The sequence below is a fragment of the Petaurus breviceps genome, unplaced genomic scaffold (assembly GCF_028583685.1).
Source record: "Petaurus breviceps papuanus isolate PSGF00001 unplaced genomic scaffold, PetGlider_PUasm1.0 91133, whole genome shotgun sequence".
Taxonomy (NCBI): Eukaryota; Metazoa; Chordata; class Mammalia; order Diprotodontia; family Petauridae; genus Petaurus; species Petaurus breviceps.
In genome coordinates this window covers 19,039,915-19,055,333 of record NW_027187419.1, presented here as the reverse complement: position 1 = coordinate 19,055,333, position 15,419 = coordinate 19,039,915, and the positions used below count along the sequence as shown (strand labels likewise).

Genomic DNA, 15,419 nt, shown 5'->3' with positions numbered 1-15,419 from the left:
ATGGAAGGGAAGGCCGGTAATAGGCATAGATGTGACTGACTTGGATTCACACACATGGGGGTTTTTAATAAGGTCACAGATAAAAAGTGGAAGAAAAAGGTCTGTATTTTAGGCTAGATAGTTTTAAAGCTGGAGCAGGGAGGTGGCACAGTGAGTATAGCATTGGGCCTGAAGTCAAGAAGTGCATCTCCCCAAGTTCAGATCGTCCCTCAGACACTTACTAGCTGTGTGACCTCGGGCAAGTCACTCAACCCTGCTTGCCTCAGTTTCCTCATCTGTAAACTGAGCTGGTGAAGGAGATGTAAAACCATTCCAGTATCTTTGCCAAGAAAATCCCAGACAGGGTTGTGAAGAGTCAGACATGACTGAAATGACTGAACAGCAATAGCAACAGCAGGTTAAAGACATTGGGCGGCTTAAACCTGCAGGGAGACCTCAGGATACAGTGTATTCTCAGGAGGCTAGGCATCATTTTCCCAGTAACCCAGACCATTGACATCTAAAAATGATATAGTTCTTGGTGAACCTGAGAACTGTGTTGCTCTGACACCAAACTTGGTAGATGAATTAATTTTTACTACAGATAGTAAAATGTCTGCATGGCTGTGTTTTTCTTGAGATGAGGTCTGCTTAATTTTAAAGGGCTCAGTCTTTTGCCAGTTGTTTGAAGGTGTATTCTAGAGTACCTACCACTATTAGAGTTGTTGGAAATAGTGCAACATAGAGTGATGTTGGAAGTCTTTATTGAAAGATCAAATCTCTCTTTATTGGGCCATCAGGTTTTTTTCTTCTAATGTTAGAAGAAATCTTTGACTTGAGTCATGGAAATTTTCTTTTAGGTATGATGATGCAATTTTAATAGTAATAATAATAACTGGCATTTATGTAGTGCCTACTATGTGTCAGACACTATGCTAAGCAAATTTTATCTCATGTGATCCTCATAACAACCCTGGGAGGTAGATTACCATCCCCATTTTACAGATTAGGAAACTGAGGCAAACAGGTTAAGTGATTTGCCCAGGATCACATAGCAAGTATCTGAGGATAGATTTGAACTCAGATTTTCATGAGTCCAGTCCCAATGCTCTATCTACTATACCATGTACTTACTTTATTTTTAAAGAACAAAAATTATCTATTGTTTGGGTAGATTTATATTGAGTTTTTGAAATATTTTCTTTAACCTTTTCCTTAAAAATAATGCATATATGCACAATAGCAATATATTAATATAGTAATATATAATACCGTGTTTCCCCGATAATAAGACCTATCCCGAAAATAAGCCCTCCCCTTACTGTGTACGGTTCCTCTAAAATAAGCCCTCCCCCGAAAATAAGCCCTATTGAGATTGCTACTGTAGTGAAGGTGATCCCCTGCGCTACACGCTATATTACGGTACCCTCTGTATGCACCGTCCCCCCCCCCGGGTGAAATGCACGTCGCGCTCCGAGCTGCATCCAATCAGAGCTGCAGCAGTGAGCGTGTCATCCTGTTCTTCCCCAGTGATTTGCTTATTGAATAAAGGTACATTTTTTGTTTGCATTTACCTGTTTATTAAAATTGCTGTCAATGTTCATTAAAATAAGCCCTCCCCTGAAAATAAGCCCTCTGGTGTTTTTCTCTCCAAAAAAATAATAAGACGGTGTCTTATTATCGGGGAAACATGGTATATATCATATATAAGGTATAATGTGCTTGAGTAGTGTTAGTCCTAGGTCATGTAATTAAAAGAAATGAAGTTAGGCTTAAATAGGTAGAGGGCCTAAAATATTGACTTCCTCTTTCAGTTCTTCCTTACATGATTTTGATCACATTCTATAAATAATTATGATCTTTTTTTAAAAGTTCTTTTTTTTTTTTAGGAGTTTTATAATTTGGACAGTCTTTCGTTATTGGAAGTTGTAGACTTAGTGGAGACTACTCGAGATGCTGTTGATGATGTATGGAGACAAACAGAGCATGAGCATTACCCGGAAGCTCGCATGCTGCATCTCTTAGATATAATAGGTACTGTTGAAGAAGAATTAATTAAATTATTGCTAGAAACCTATTTTAATCTAAGTTTTTACTCTAAATTATTTTGATTAAAATGAATCTTATACTTGAGTTGTTTAAAATTTTAGTCGTTTATGTATTCTGTTAATTTTACTTTCTACATAAAAAATTTTAGTAAGTTTTAGTGATAATTAAATTTAGGTAGATTTTGATATCTGATATCAGAGTGTCCCATTTAAAATTTTCTTATGGTATAGTTAAGAAAACTAGAATGCTTTTTAAGAATAATATGTTTTATGTTGTTTTCAGGTGGTTCTTTTGGAAGGTTTGTTCAGAAAAAGTTGGGAACTCTGAACATCTGGGAAGATCCTTTTCATCTTGTGAAGGATAACCTGAAAGCTGGGATTACTATTTGTGAACAATGGGTAGTAGCTTGTAATCATCTAACTGGGCAAATGTGGCAACGTTATGTCCCTCATCCTTGGAAAAATGAGAAATATTTCCCTGAATCTCTTGACAAACTTGGCAAACGTCTTAAGGAGGTATCAGTTTCTGTGAACCTTATTGATAATGAAGCTGAATCATTAAAGTTTTTAGTAATTTCTGTGTGGGATATGGATGCATGCATGTTTTTTCATTGACTATTATGAAGGCTTTTAGTGATCTGGGTGACTTTTCCCATCTATTATTTCAAATGCTACATAGATTCAATTACCTTATTCATATTGGGGGCATTTTAGGTATAAATGAAAGTAATTTCTACAATCTTCAAATTATTCCTTAATTATCAGGGCTGCCTGAAATCTGTATATGGGAAACAAGCATCAAGTCTCTTTGCTTTCCAGTTATTTTCCATTTAGCTGCCAAAGCGGTTTTCCTTTAAGTGCACATCTGATCAGGTTATTCCTCTGTAAAATAAGCTCCAAGGGCTAATTGTTGCCTCTAGGATAAAAATATAAACTCTTCTTTTTGGCTTTGAAAGCCCTATACAACTTGGTTCCAACCAATTTTTCCAGTCTCATTGGACCTTACTGCCCTTCCTGTACTCTGTGGTCCAGCCAAAGTTGCCTTCTCATTATTCCTCTTATATGCTCCTCCATTTTTTAGGCCTACTGGCTATCCCTAAAGGGTAGCATCCAGAACTGAACAAAATATGTCAGGTCAGTTTTGAGCAGGGTAAGAACCTCACTTTTTTATTATTATACTGTAAATTATACTTCTCTGAATGCAGCTAAACTTGCATTACATTTTTGGTTGCCTTATACTGTAGACTTGCAGCCTATAAAAATGCTCAGATCTTTTTCAGGTGAACTGCTGTCTTGCCATTCCTTTCCCATATTATACTTGTAAAGTTGGTGTGGAATCCAAGTATAAGAGTATCTTTAATCCATGTTAAAATAAAATTGATGGATTTGGCCCAGTATTTTAACCTATTACAATTTTTTTGTTGTTTATGATTGAAATTTTAACTGGTTAGCTATTCTCCCAGCTTTATGTTATCTATATACTTAATGAAAATACTATCAATACCTTTATGCCTGTCCTTGATAAAAATATTAAATATCCCAGTGTCAAGCATAAATTGATTGGGAACTCTTATGGGCATCCTCCTTCCAAATGGAAGGTATACACTTTTGGAAGAGCCATTCAACCAATTTGGAACCATTAACTGTACTCTGTCTAGCTAATATCTCCATTTTTTACACAAGAATAATATGAGATATTTTTGAAATGTTTTGTTAAAATTTAGGAGAAGCATGGAATGATACATAGTATGGTCGTCTTGAGGTTGGAAAGATGTGAGTTCAAATTCCACATCGAAAGCTTACTGGCTTTGTGATCATGGTTACCTGAATCAGTTAGTCTATAGTCATTGACAAAAATAATATAATCCCTGCTCTGAGGGAACGTACACTCTTTTGGGGGAGACATATACATATATAAGTATATTCAGCATAAATAAAAAATAATTACAAGGTAGTTTAGGAGGAAGGGCACTAGCAGTTGGAGGGGGATCAGGAAAGGCTTCAGGTAAAAAGTTGGGTTTGAGCTAGGTTTAAAGAAAGTAAGGCATTCTATTAGAGGTGAGAAAAGAGTACTTAGCCTGACAGGCCTGGGGGAAACCAGTGCAAAATCACAGAGATGGGAGATGAAGTAGTGTGTGAAGAACAGAGAGAAGGCCAGTTCAGCCATACCATAGAGGGCAGAAAGTCAAGTAACCCTTCTGAGCCTCAGTTTCCTTAAAGTGGTGATATAAATAGTTGTAGCACCTATCTCTCAGGGTTGTTTTCAGACTTTATTGAGATAATGTATGTGAAGTGCTCTGTAAACCTTTAAAAGGCACTATATGTCAATTTTTATTATTCCCATAATCCCATACCACTTCACAGCCAAATTTTTTGGAGACTGCATTGTTCCATGTCTCTGTTGTTCTTGTTTGAGTCACGTCTGACTCTTCATGACCCCATTTGGGGTTTTCTTGGCAAAGATACTGAAGTGATTTGTCATTTCCTTCTCCAGTTCATTTTGACAGATGAGAAAACTGAGGTGAACAGGGTTAAGTGACTTGCTCAAGGTCACATAACTAGTAAGGGTCAGAGGCCAGATTTAAACTTAGGAAAATGAGTCTTCCTGACTTCAGGCCCAACTTTCTATTTTCACTGTGCCACTTAGCTGCTCATTTATAGGGAATATTCATCCATATCTACTACCAGCAAAAGCATCCCCTCTTATGCTCCTTAAGGAAATTCTTGGTGAGCTTTGCCCTTGTAGGATCTGGCAACCAAGTGGATAGTCTTTTCCCTTTTCTGAAGATGCATCAGAAGATTTCTCTTTAAGAAATATAGTTCTTGGGGCTCTCAGACTACTCAGTCTTGAGAGACTCTAACTTGCAGTTGGATTTACCCATGTGGCTACTCTTAAACTGGTTCTACTCTGGAAATCTGTTTCTTCTTGAAGGTTAGGTTCCAAGGTCATGCTGTCTAGGTAATTCAGATTCCTCCCATCTTCCACAAGTAGGTTAGGGTTCTGAAAGGAATACCCTTGGATTCCTCTCTCAGGCTGGGCGTAGGTCTCCTATGGCCCTTTGCTTCTGATGTAAGTCACCATTATTGCTTCTGGTTGGAGGAGCAAGAGAGGAGAAAACAAAAAAACCAAACATTAACAATAACAAAAAAAAACCCCTCTTGCCTTTACCCAAAGGAAAGGGTGAAGAGCAAGTCCTGAAGAGCTGAGTGCCCCTAGAATGGTACCTTTTTGCTTTTTTTATGCCACAAATCACTTGACTGATTTTCAGCTAATCACTAGATATTCCTGGTACCTCCTTACTAGGTTTATCGAGGATCTTTGATATGCATAGTATTGGTCATGGCCCATTCCAGGTTGTTTTTTATGCTTTTGACAAATGTGTGAAAGAGAGAGCTTGTTTGAGGAAGACCTTTAAGAAAGCAGCATATTGTTAACAATAAATAAGAAGTTATATCAAGGTCGTCAATAAAGAAAAGAAATTGTATACTTGAAACAGAAAATAAGCTGGTTGTGTGTAGCAGCAAGCACCCCAAACGTCCTCAGGGTTTGCAGCTACCACAGGTTCTTGGATCTGCTTTGTTAAAGGAAAGCAACTCAAAATGGGTTAACAAGCTTACTTTAATCAGTCAGACATATATCGTTTACCTTGTTCAGGGGAAAAAGGTCAGCACCCTGAACTTCAAAGCATACAGGCAGAATTATCAAGACAGAAACAGATCAAGTAGACAGATTTCCAAACTGTCCAACCATTACATCCATACCCAGTCAACATCTGGGTTTCCACATCTGGGTTTTTCCAAAGCCGGGGGACTCTCAACAACGGCTTCCCATAATTCAGATCAAATCACAGAACACTTCTCAAAGTGAGTCCCAAAACAAAGCTACACATCAGGGCTTATATAGCCTTCTCCTGGCTCAGAGAATGTAACAACCTTTTGGACCCACTGGCCAATCAAAAGTATCCACTGAAAAACAAGCCTCCCACCCCAGGCTCCAGGTGCACTTTAACCTAGGGGCAGGGAAGATCTTCCAAATTTGCATTCCCATTACATTGTGACAAGAGTCTTGGGTATTCTCTGTGCTCCATGGTATTCTTTTTATGTGAAGAAAACTCAAGGAAATTCCTAGGATTGCCGGGAACATGAACGATGGGATATGTACAAAAGTCATCCCTACTGGGTAAATGTCGATGTTGTGATTTGGTTGAAATGCCCACATTAGTCCGTTAGAATGTTGAATATCATTATTATTATTAGTATTGTATTTATAGCCATTTCCCTGATTTACACAAAAGGAAATGAGCTTAGTTTGGTATGACAGGTGATGAAGCCATGGTGAGACTCTTTGTGATCACCTTGGCTTTCTTTTCTAGAGTTCACTAATCATGCTTCTATTAATACATTCCAGAATTTTCCAGGAATCAAAACCAAGGTCACTGGCCTATAGTTTTCAAATTCCATTTTCTAAGTTTTCTTTTAATTGGCATGACTTTTGCTCTTCTCCAGTTCTGTGGTACCTCTGCCATTCTCTACTCTCTTTCAGTGACTATGGACAGTAAGTAGCCCAGTAATTACATCTGCCAGTTATTTGAGTAACCTAGGATATAGTTCTTGTGGGCCTGGTGATTTGAACATCAAGGGTAGCCAGATTTTCTTTTTATTATTCAAGTCACATCTGGTTAGAAAAAGCATTGAATTAAAAGTTTGGGTTTGAATCCATTCTTCACCATTTACTGAGTCTATCCAGCTTAACTTTTGGATCCTCAGTGTTGGTATGAAAATGAATATAATATTACTAACCTCATAGGATTGTTATAAGAAAAGTGCTTTGTAATGAAAATATAAATGAACTATTTGGTTGGTGGTACCAGGAAAAACTAAATGGGAGAAATAGTATTTGAACTGCTGAAAAATGTATTTTGTACAGATAAATGAATTTGTATAGATAAAAAAAGGAGGAGGAGGGCATTTTAGGTAGAGGGTGTATCATTTATAGATGTTAGACAGTGGGAAAGAACGTGAAGTTTTCCTAGAAACAGTGATTTGGCTACAATATAGACTATATCTAGGAGAATAATGGAAGATTTGTGCTACTGGTTGAAACAGTCATTTAAGTAAATAAACTGAAGTGTTTTTGATGTATGCTTTGTTTCAGGTCCTGGCAATTAGGACAATTCATGAAAAACTTATCTATTTTTTACCTGCTAGTGAAGAGAAAATTATATGCCTTACTAGAGTATTTGAACCTTTTACTGGTCTGAATCCCTTACAATATAACCCCTACACAGAGGTATGTGCAAGTATTTTTTTTTCATGTCTATATATGTGTGTGTTAGACACACACTTTTAAGTTTGCTTTTTTTTATGGTGAATCGTTATGTACTATAATCTAACAAATTAATTTATTGGTTTTAGCCTTTGTGGAAAGCTGCAGTCTCACAATATGAGAAAATTATTGGACCAGCAGAACAAAAGATAGCAGGCAAATTGAAAAATTATATCTCAGAAATTCAAGACAGCCCACAACAGGTATGTTTCCCTTTTTTTTCTTATAAGATTTTTTTTTTTACTATTTTCAGAAATGTTAATTTGTGTCATTTAGATACTTAATAAGCAGGTTTTATCAAATGAATTCTTTTTTAATTTTAGCTTCTCCAAGCATTTTTGAAATATAAAGAGCTGGTAAAACGTCCAACTATAAGCAAGGAATTGATTTTGGAAAGAGAAACTTTATTGGCAAGGCTTATGGACTCAGTCAAAGGTGAAAACTTAAGAGATAATTTTTGTGTAGTTAATGTTTCCTTTTCCAAGTATTTTTATATATTTCTTTTTTTTTTTAAAAGCAGTTGGTGTTAAGTAACTTGCTCAAGGTTACAGGCCAATTATTTCTGGGTGTGGTGCTAAGTATCTGAGCCTGGATTCGATACCCTTTTTATATATTTCTATCTTCTTTGCCTGACTGGTTGCATTTGGGAAGAGCAGTACATATTAACATTTAAATGTCTGTGACTAACACTATTTTGAATCATTGTAAATTATGAAATCATTATATTGCTTTATTTTCAGATTTTCGAACAGATTTTGATAATCGATGTCACGGCACTCCTGGTGAAGTAACTGGGCCATTATCAGGCAAAAATCTTTCAGAAGTTGTTAATAATATAGTTTGGGTCCGTCAGCTGGAATTAAAGGTATTACTTTTAATATGTTTTGAGGCATATTTACGAAAAATTTTAATAATTTTAAGAATGTAGAATAGGTAGTTAAATATTACAGTTAAAATGCAATAAAAGTAGCTTAGCCACATAAGTGATTATTTTTCCTCTTAAAATTCTATCTGAGTTTGAAAAGAGGGATCATTTGCATTCAGAAATTTGAGATATGTGCAAAAAGAGTTGTATTAAGCTTCCTCATTTCAAAGAATTTACCATGTAGCTTAAGGGCATTATGAATGTAAAAGAATCTCTTGCTTGTGTTCCATTTGTCCTTAATCAGTGTCTTTTAGCTTCCCTTGTATGACTATACGTAGATATCTTTTTATACTTACTGAAAACAAACTTTTTTCCTTAAATATCCTTTTCAGCAGTAAGGGCAAAATTTATTCCATATTCAAACAACATTTTTCATGTTAGGTTGAAAGTTAATAATGGAAGGATGAAATGTAATTGGTACTCACTTAGGGCACTAGCAAGAATTTGCCATTTTTAAAGATCCTCTGATTACTTCCGGATTCATCTAAGAACATTGAGGACTGTCAGTATGCAGTATACTGTGTTGCATATGGTTCACATTCAGTATATATTAATTGATGATGAAAGTTTTAGATTATGACTAAGAACAAAGGGCTCTAAGGCTACATAGGTATAATTATTGTGGTTTTTTCCTTTTCTGGGGTTATATATGAATAGTCTGATTCTGGCCTTGTAGCTCTGCTGAATGTCTTGCAAGAAAGTCATTGAGGAGAGAACTCCCCTTCTGTTATTTTCCTTGATTTTACCAGAGGCTTACATGCTGAGGGGCTAAAGTGCTTAATGTACTGTTAGAGTGGGAGATAGACTAATATTGGGGGCAGGCCATGGAAATTAGTGAGGAGGCATGTTTTTGAAATTAAGAAATTTTAACACTTTAGCACACAGCTTACTAGCAAAGAAGTGCCTGAGATTTTTACTTTTATGCAGTCCTTCAGGCAACTTTATTTTATATTTGTATGAGAAACCAATCTTTGATTCATGGGTCAGAGAATCAGGCACATGATAGTTTAGAATTTTCTTAGAATTCAAATTCATTTTTGTAATTATTTTAAATTTGACTTTTAAGGTGGATGATACAATCAAGATCGCAGAAGCTCTTTTATTTGACTTGTCAGGTTTTCGGTCTTTTCATCGAAGCGCTGATGATCTCTTAGAGCAATTTAAATTATACGAACAAGAACAATTTGATGACTGGTCAAGGGACATTCAGTCAGGCTTATCAGATTCTAGATCAGGCTTATGGTAAGTATAAATTTTTGAAATTATAAAAAGTATTTTGGAGATTAACTTCTTATGCCATTAATCTTAGATTCATTAAAAAAAAAAAAACTTAAGCTATTACCTGCAGAAATCAGGGATTTTATCTGAATGGTACATTTTTCCATAGAAAGACTGGTATTAGGAGAGAGCTTTTTTTAGGTTCTTTTGCAATGATTGTGGAGACCTGTAGAATAATAGTTATTTAACCTGCATCACTGTCCAACTCAGTTCAAAGGTAGCAACCTTAAGTGAAGAGAAAGAAAAAAGTTTAAAAACTGTGTCCTCTTAGTAAATGGAAACTTGGGAGAATTACTATAGTGATATATTCACTAGCTCTCTTCTTCTTTTCCTCAAATGAAGATGAATAACTTTGAGAATGTGAGCTTTCCCATTGGACCGTAAGCTCTTAGAAAGCTGGACTTTTTTGTTTTTACTTTCTTTGTATCCTCAGTGCTTAGCACAATGCCCTGTGTGTAATAGGTACTTAATAAATCCAAGGGCATGATTGAGAATGTGAGGGTAAAGGATCAGCGCCATTTGTTTCAGGGGAAACCAGTTCCCTGTGAGTATAGACCAGGGGTAGGGAACCTGCAGCCTTGAGGCCACATATGGCCTTCTGGATCCTTAGGTGTGGCCTTTTGACTGAATCCAAATTTTATAGAACAACAGTTTTGTTGTTTATTAACAATCTGTCCTTAGTGTGGAAAAAAATGATTTGGATCATCATCTTAAGAATTTTTTAAGCATGTATTTACTCTGTGTTTTGATTGTATTAAGTAAATAAGAGACCCATGTTGCATAATAGAGCCGACCTCAGAGTCAGGAAGACTTAGCTTCCAGTCCCTGTTCTGACATATACTGGCTGGATGACCCTGGTTAAATCACTTAACCTCTCAGTGCCCAAGTCTACCTCTGTGACTGAATTGCAGATAAAGTGATGACCTCTATTACTATTTCCTTTTCACAATGATGAAATCACAGGTATGGTCCAAAACAAAATAAACTAAAAACACATACACCTTGCATTTTTTTTAGTAGTTTGCCGTCTTGTATATATGTTAAGAATAGGAAATGAGAGGAAATAGAAGACTTGATTCATAATTATGGCCATGACTTTATTAGTATAACTGAGATATGGAAGACAACTTTTTGACCAGAATGCAGGCTAAAAGCTTATAGAGGATTGATCAGAGAACTTGAGAGGTATGGCTGAAGGCTCTACCCAATTCATAGGCCTAATGAACCAATATAATCAATAAGTATTTTTTAAGTGAATGAGTGAAAAAGCACTTATTAAGTGCTTACTGTCTTCTAAACACTGTACTTAGCATTGATGATACAAATAGAACAAGATCTTAAGGATCTCACACTCTAATTGAGAGGTATAACTCATACATGAGGGGTCAGCTTCAGGATAGCTGTCAAGGCCTGGGGTCCTTAGGGCACATCAACAGGTCAGATAGCAGTGCTCAAGGGTCTAGAGCGTGCCTACTATATGCTTGGCATTGTGCTATGTTCTGAGGATTTGAAGATAAATATGCAAAGACCCTGCTTTCAAGGAGTTTACATTCTATCAGTACACAACATGTACACATATAAGTATATATAAAATAGAAAAAAATAAGCTAATTTTCTAGTGATGCATTGGTAGTTGGGTATATCGGGGAAGGTCTCCTGTAAGAGATGGTGCTTAAACTGATCTTTGAAGGTAACTAGAGAATCTAAGATGTGGAAGGACTGCATTCTAGACATGAAGGATGGACAACCTGTGCTGGAATGTGTACTGTGTGAAGAATAGCAAGAAAGTAATCTTGGCTAAATTCTTACAGTATGTGAAGGGCAATAATGTGTAATAAATCTGTAAAAATAGGTTGGAATCAGGTTGTGAAGGTCTTATATTTGATCCTGAATAATATGTGGCCCTTGGACTTTTTATATAGCATAGTGACATTCACAGCTATGCTTGAGGAATATTATGTTTTCAGTTGTATGGGGAATGGATTTCAGTGGAGAGAGATTGGAAGCAGGGAGATCTAGAGGGAAACTGTTACAGTAATCCAGGCAAGGGGTCATGAATAATCCAGGCAAGGTGGAGTGTATTTGTGAATAAAAGGAAGGGATAGATACTAAAGATGTGGAGGTGAATAGATAAGACTTGGTAACTGTTTGAATATATGAGGTATGGAAGAGTGAGAAGTTGAGGAAGACTGAGATTGTGAACTTGTATGTCTGGAAGGATGGTAGCATGCTCAATAGAGATAGAGAAGGACAAGTTTTGGGGAGTGATAATTGGTCATCAAAATAATTAAAGGAAAAGGCATCCAGTAAATTGAAATCTTAGTATTTAGAAAGGAGAAGAGACAATGATAATTTTCTTTTTAGAAATATGTGATATTGATCTTTTAAGAGTCTAGATTAATGGTTAATGAAATGACATTTTAAGAATTTGTAGAATTGAAGTAAAGTCAATGAAATATTTCAGAACTTGCACTTTGTTTTTCAAATCATAATTGTTTGTTGGAATATGTCAAATAGAAGACTGAAAATGTGAAAACTTAAAATATTAATCTTTTAATTTTAGCATTGAGGCTAATAGTCGAATTATGGAATTGGATCCTAATGATGGAGCTCTAAAAGTACACTATTCAGATCGGTTGGTGATTCTTTTGAGAGAAGTACGTCAGCTCTCTGCACTTGGCTTTGTTATTCCTGCTAAAATACAGCAGGTTGCAAACATAGCACAAAAATTCTGCAAGCAAGCAATTATTCTCAAACAAGTAAGAAATATTTAAAGAATATATATTTAGCATGATTTGTCTATATACATTTTATCTCAGTCTTGTGAATTTTTAGACTTTGTATTTTTCGGGTTAATATTGAACAGAACCAGTAAGTCTTTGGTGAGACATTACTCATTTTAAAGTTGGAAAAACAAATTTCATTTACCTAGTATGGGTCCTGTCATTAACTTCCAGTGGTATTGCTTAGTCTCCACAAAATATTTGTTGAATAGGTACCTTAATAAGGTTTAAGACTGATCTTTTCTTCCTTTCCCTTCCTTTCCCTTCCTTTCCCAAACTTCCTTTGGAGTGTTGTAATATGTTTAGTTTTTGTTACATGCTTTCTTTTTATTTTTTTCCTATTTTAAAATTTAAATTTTAAGACTTTTATTATTGCAGTGCATTTTATCTTTACATCACAGTGATTTCTTAATATCTCTCTCTCTCATTCTCACCCAGAGATTTACCTTTCTGAAACAATGATGAAAAATGGAGAAAAAAAAACCAGTTTAATAGAATTAACTAACAATGACTTTGGACCTTGTCTCACATTATATGCAATATTTTATATCCATTGGTCTTCCACTTCTACAGGGAAGGGAGAGAAATGTATTTTCTCAGCTCCTGTCTAAGGACCAACCTTGGTCATTATAATCATAAAGGGTTTAGATTTTCTTTTTTTTTTCTTTTTGGAAGGCAATTAGGGTTAAGTGACTTGCCCAAGGTTACATGGCTACTAAGTGTTAAGTGTCTGAGGCTGGATTTGAACTCAGGTCCTTCTGACTCTAGGGTCTGTGCTCTATTCACTGCGCCACTTAGCCACCCCTAGATTTTCTTTATTGCTTTTTTTTTTATATAGAAGGCCATTTTTGTGGTCAGTGTATATGTTTTTTTCTTGGTTCTGCCTACTTTACTATGTTTTCATAAGGTCTTCTCAGGTTTCTCTAAATTCTTTATATTTATAATTTCCAACAGCACAGTTATATTCTTTAATATTTTGTTAAGCCATTCCCCAATCAACAGACATTGACTTTGTTTGTGATTCGTTGCTACAATTAAAAATACTTCCCTGAATATTTTGTTGCTTATGGGACTTTTCTTTTTGTCTTTGATTTCCTTTGGGTATGTGCATATTGCATACTTTTCATAATACTTTGTTATGTTTATGGTGACTTTTCTTCCAGTATTTAAAATTTTGTGTCCTAAAATTACTAAAGTCTTAATGATGGGTAAGTTCATAGAATTCCACATTTACAAAAAGACTTTAGAGATCTTATAGCTCAAACTCTGGTGCCTTTTTAGTTCCTTGATGTCCCCATGCTTATTGAGAATGAGATTCAGGGCTTTGATTTCCTCATTCCCATTTAGGAATAAATGGTTTGGTTGTCAGAGCACTTAAGTGAAGTATGAAATAGTAGATTATTTGTTAAATTTCTAAATAATGATCTTTGTTCTTAGAATCTGTCCTTTATAGACATATAATGGCCTGGTGATTTGGGCAACTTGATATGCTTCATCTTCTTCATCTTTGCATAGCGATCACATGTTCCTTGCATAATTTCTTGAAACAAAGTTGTGTTGTTTTTTTTTCAAATCAGGAAAGTTTGGAGATATTTTGTTATGGCATATGATTTTATTGGAATAAAGAACTCTGTCAGAAGACTGTCCATTTATTAAATCAGCTTTGCAATTTTTCTGCAATTATATGGTTGGAGAGTTGTTTTAGGACCCTCAGAAGTAATTTTCCCAGAGTCACACAGCAAATTATCAGAAGTGGGAATTGAACCTAGGGCTTTGGTTATCTGTTCACTATACCATACTTCTCTCCTTTAGAGATGTATTGACAAAAGTGTAATTTTTGCCTTTATTTAATATCTGTGCTGTATAGATGTCCTATACCAAAGTTTCTCTAATTGATAAGTCTTCTGTGAATTTGGTAGTCTTTAAATCTGAAGTTAATGAAAAATTACTTTGAGTGCTTCCATTTTTGCAGGGAAATATTCATTTGCTTTCTAGGTCAAAGTTAACCCTATCCTCTTTACATTTGGAGATCACTATCAACATTTGTGAGGGAAAAATGGAAAAAAAATGTTCTTGTTTTGAAAACTCCTGCATGATATAGCAACTATTAAAGCAATGGGGAAAACAATTTTATATATATACTCTGTGTGTGTGTGTGTGTGTGTATGTGTATGTGTGTGTATAATGCTAGGGTGTGAAGGGTTATTGTATTAGGGTATTGAGGAACATTTATTTTTCTAATAATATGTAGCTCTATAGCTTTATCTCCCAAAAAAGACCCTTATAGAGGCCTAAGCACTGAAAGGACAGGGAATGATTATTTTTGTCATGAAATGGCATATCTTTATCTTCTCTTGGACTTTAGGGGAGGTATGGAGGAAGAGTAAGGCTTACTGATTTTCTTCCCTCATTTTTTGCAGCTTGAACTCAGTAAGATAGACAATAATCTGTTTTGTTCTTTTCTAGTTTCTTATGCTGAGAATTAGCCCATTTTAGAAGAAAATTTTTTATTTTATAATTACATGTTATAAATTAGTAGGACCTACTTAGATACATTCTTCCACCTTTCCTGACAAGATATGAAACACTTTATTTATAATTAATTGGATTAGGTGTTTTTGTGATTTTATCCTCTTTATCTCTGAGTCCTTATCAGATCATCCCCAGGAGATTTTCCAATTTACCACCCTCTCTATAAAAGCTTTCATTATCTAAGTGAAAAATACTCTCTCTTGCCTCATTTTTTTTTTTCTGCTCTAGTTTTCTTAGTGTCCTTTGAATCTCTTTTGTTTCCGTCACAGTCTACTTTATATCGTTATTTATCTTTGTAGTTCAATTAAATGATGACAATAATAACAACAACAATAATAGATAACATTTATATAGCATATAAAGTTTGCAATGTGCTTTTAAAAAAAATTCATTTAATTCTTACACCAACCCTGGGAAGTAGGTGCTATTATTATCCCCATATTATAGAGGAGGAAACTGAGGCACATGGAAGTTAAATGAGTTGCTGTCATTTATTTTCCTAATATACTAGCCCTGTCTCCACTGACTCTTCCCTTTTAACAAAGAAA

The 15,419-nt window shown here is 35.3% G+C and overlaps 1 protein-coding gene across 1 annotated transcript in view; it reads left to right on the top strand.

Annotated features, from left to right (window-relative positions):
• The window catches only part of DYNC2H1 (dynein cytoplasmic 2 heavy chain 1), a 429,393-nt gene that overhangs the window by 25,487 nt on the left and 388,487 nt on the right, over positions 1 to 15,419 (top strand). Inside the window, exons 5-12 of the mRNA XM_069080147.1 lie at positions 1,869 to 2,013; positions 2,311 to 2,543; positions 7,183 to 7,317; positions 7,443 to 7,556; positions 7,677 to 7,788; positions 8,094 to 8,218; positions 9,345 to 9,520; positions 12,120 to 12,315. Of these exons, the coding sequence (XP_068936248.1) occupies positions 1,869 to 2,013; positions 2,311 to 2,543; positions 7,183 to 7,317; positions 7,443 to 7,556; positions 7,677 to 7,788; positions 8,094 to 8,218; positions 9,345 to 9,520; positions 12,120 to 12,315 (1,236 nt within the window). The remainder of the gene's footprint in view (positions 1 to 1,868; positions 2,014 to 2,310; positions 2,544 to 7,182; positions 7,318 to 7,442; positions 7,557 to 7,676; positions 7,789 to 8,093; positions 8,219 to 9,344; positions 9,521 to 12,119; positions 12,316 to 15,419) is intronic.